This window comes from Pyxicephalus adspersus, chromosome 10 (genome assembly GCF_032062135.1).
Source record: "Pyxicephalus adspersus chromosome 10, UCB_Pads_2.0, whole genome shotgun sequence".
In the NCBI taxonomy this organism is placed as follows: Eukaryota; Metazoa; Chordata; class Amphibia; order Anura; family Pyxicephalidae; genus Pyxicephalus; species Pyxicephalus adspersus.
The window spans coordinates 33360257-33363084 of record NC_092867.1 but is presented as its reverse complement, the minus strand read 5'-3'; the positions used below and the strand labels follow the sequence as shown (position 1 = coordinate 33363084).

General features: G+C 36.6%; 1 protein-coding gene across 1 annotated transcript in view; it reads right to left on the bottom strand.

The window, feature by feature from the left end:
* MICU1 (mitochondrial calcium uptake 1) overlaps positions 1-2828 on the bottom strand; it is a 116978-nt gene that overhangs the window by 5258 nt on the left and 108892 nt on the right. The window contains exon 12 of the mRNA XM_072424499.1: positions 2042-2131. Within this exon, the coding sequence (XP_072280600.1) occupies positions 2042-2131 (90 nt within the window). The remainder of the gene's footprint in view (positions 1-2041; positions 2132-2828) is intronic.

Sequence of the window (2828 nt, the reverse complement as noted above, 5' to 3'; positions counted from 1 at the left end):
ACATAATCACTGAATAACTCCAGTACAGAGTTGACATCATCAGAACAGTACCAGCAAATTATTAAGTTTATCAGCGTCCAATGATGTAGAAGCTTGTGTGATGTAGCAGCTTATGGGCATCAAAAGTGTGAGATGTTAGGAAGATAAAAAATCCCACTTAGAGATGGGAGTTGCAACTCGTGCCCATTGCTGCCTCTAAACCCAAGTTCAATAACAAGCATTATGATTCGGACAGAATGACTACTACCTGAAAATGTTATTGTTTTAGAATATAATTCTACTGTGTACATGCTTCTGGCAGTTCATTTGCCCGTTGCAAATTAGTTCACGCTACAAAACGGCCTTTTCTGTTGAACGTCAGTGATAGTTACAAATAAAAAAGTTTATGGCTAATGCTGCACACATTCTTTTGAACAGTACAAAAAAGCCAACACTATTTAAGTCCTATGTGTATGCTGTTCAACAAATAAAGCTCTAATGGGATAAATGATGAATCAAATGCCGCAGGCCCATTTAATGCTAACCAAGCTGTACGCCTAATTAATCTGCATCAGATTTCCAATGCAACAACAGAAGTCACTCACTAAAGAAGCATGACTTGTTATTTGCAAAGGTGGTTATCTGATATTCAGTGTGCTTCTTCTTCTGCTGGGACCCTCAAAATGGTGGCATAGAAAAGTATTTAGAATGTAGCAAAATATAGATTATGCAAAATGCAATATTTTTATAGTTTACTTCTCTCAAAGTGAAAGCTTTGTCATGCCATGAATATGAAATTTGCAGGTACAATTGTCTACTTCGTCTATCAATGGGTGTGAGTAGAGGAAAGGATAGCTAGTATAAAAACAAGCCTATATAAGGCCCCCCATCCTATCCTAAATACAAAAAAATCTTTCATGAGATTTATAACACACTCGTATATTTAAAGGATTTTATGCTTATTCGGGAAAGTTTGTATAAAAAAAAAAAAAAAAAAAAAAACTTCCCTGAACTTGTATAAAATCTCCTAAATCAGCAATTTTGGTGGTCCACAGCTCTGGCTGGTGAACCCGCAAATGGGGCCAGGAAAAGAACCCCACCGGGGGGACGCACTAATGACCATGTCATTAGTTCAAATCCCTGGCTCAGGGAAGTGGGTAGGCTGTGTTTCACGACACAACCCGTCCACTCTCCCATCGCAGGCTTAGTTCTGTGATGGCAGAGTAGGCGGGACCATGACATTATGACATCACTATGGGAAGGTTCCTCCCCTTTAATGGTCAACCGGCTCCCCATGCTTGCGCTGTCAGGAGCCGGTAATTTTAGTGGTCCATGGGACCAAAAAGGTTGGCGGCTGCTGTTCTAAATAATACCTCATAGATTTGTGGGAAAAGTAGCCTTGTCCTCACATGGTCACCACTAGGATATCCATGTATTTTTAAGTTGTTTTATTTATTTATTTTTTTAAAAGGTAGTAACCACTTTTAGTAAGAAAGCTAGATGGAGTGTATATGGCATTTGATGTGTTTCTTGCTGATGTAGATCATATCCTCCTATCCCTTCTCTTTTTCTGCAACCATTGTTTTTGATGGATAATTTTAGCCCATTCCATTGAATCTCCATCTGGCTTTTCTATATCACTTATCTAACACATCCTTGGTATTTACATCTTCTGCCTCAATTTTTTTTTTAATAATTTTTTTTTCTATCGTTTACCATATCAAGCCACCTATTATGTGTTCCTATAGTTTTCATTATAATTGGATGTATGCAAGTACTAGACATTTATTTTATAATTTGTTAGGGATTTTTGCAATCATTTGGCAGATCATTTTTAGCATTTTTAGCATTAAAAAGAAAAACAACATTTAAAGAAATGGCCTGAGGTCTCTATTAAAATTACTTCTGAAAGGCTGTACAGAGGACATCATAATAAAAGCGCTGATGGTGAATTTTTATTTTTTCACAGGATGGTTATCTAAATTTCCCCAGAGACAAACAGCAAAGAACCCTGGAATTGAAAAGCAATGAATATATAACCACAATCATTTTACACACTCACCATCACAGTCAAAAAGGGCAAAAACTACATCGCAGACATGGTCTGAGAGCTCCACTTTGGCCACTGTCCTGGCAACTTGCTGCATTGTAACTAGGAAGACAAAAACAAAGAATGTGAGTTATAAATGAGTCCTAATAAAATTCCTAGGTTTATCTAGGTCTCATAGAAAACGGACACTGTGCAGCTGCCAATGATTAATACATTGAAAAACAAAATCTTTTAACAATGATCATATTGTAGTAATCTAGAAGTGCAGCATGATGCAAGACCCTTACATCTAGTAATCTGTAATGTGTGAGTATAAACTGAAATTATTTTTCATTCATGTCATTTTCAGGTCAAAAAATCTGGGTTTATACTCAGTATATCAGTAAATTTGCCCATGCACGGCAAAGTAACAGGCTCACTTACTTCACCACAAGTAAATACTTGCATACTTGTTGCTGTTCCATTTTGCTGCAGGAAGTGATAAGAAGTCTGATTTAAAATCAAAGCTTTAATTCAGATAGTGGGAATTACTTTCTTTGGATCTCTGTTAGGTGTTCAGGTAAGTGTTCTATAAAACACCCATTCACTCAAACCCCAGAAGAAAAATTTGAGTCAGGATTTGTTTTAGTTTAGTACTAAACTATCCAATTCAAATATATCATGAAATGCAAAAAAGCTAGAAGATGCTCTTTGGGTTGAATTCAAATTTGTATTCTTCTATTAGTAGTGGTCGCTCAGTTAATACCCACCTTCTGCTTTGATACCAAGCTGGGAAAACAACCAGCAATCACAGGAAAAA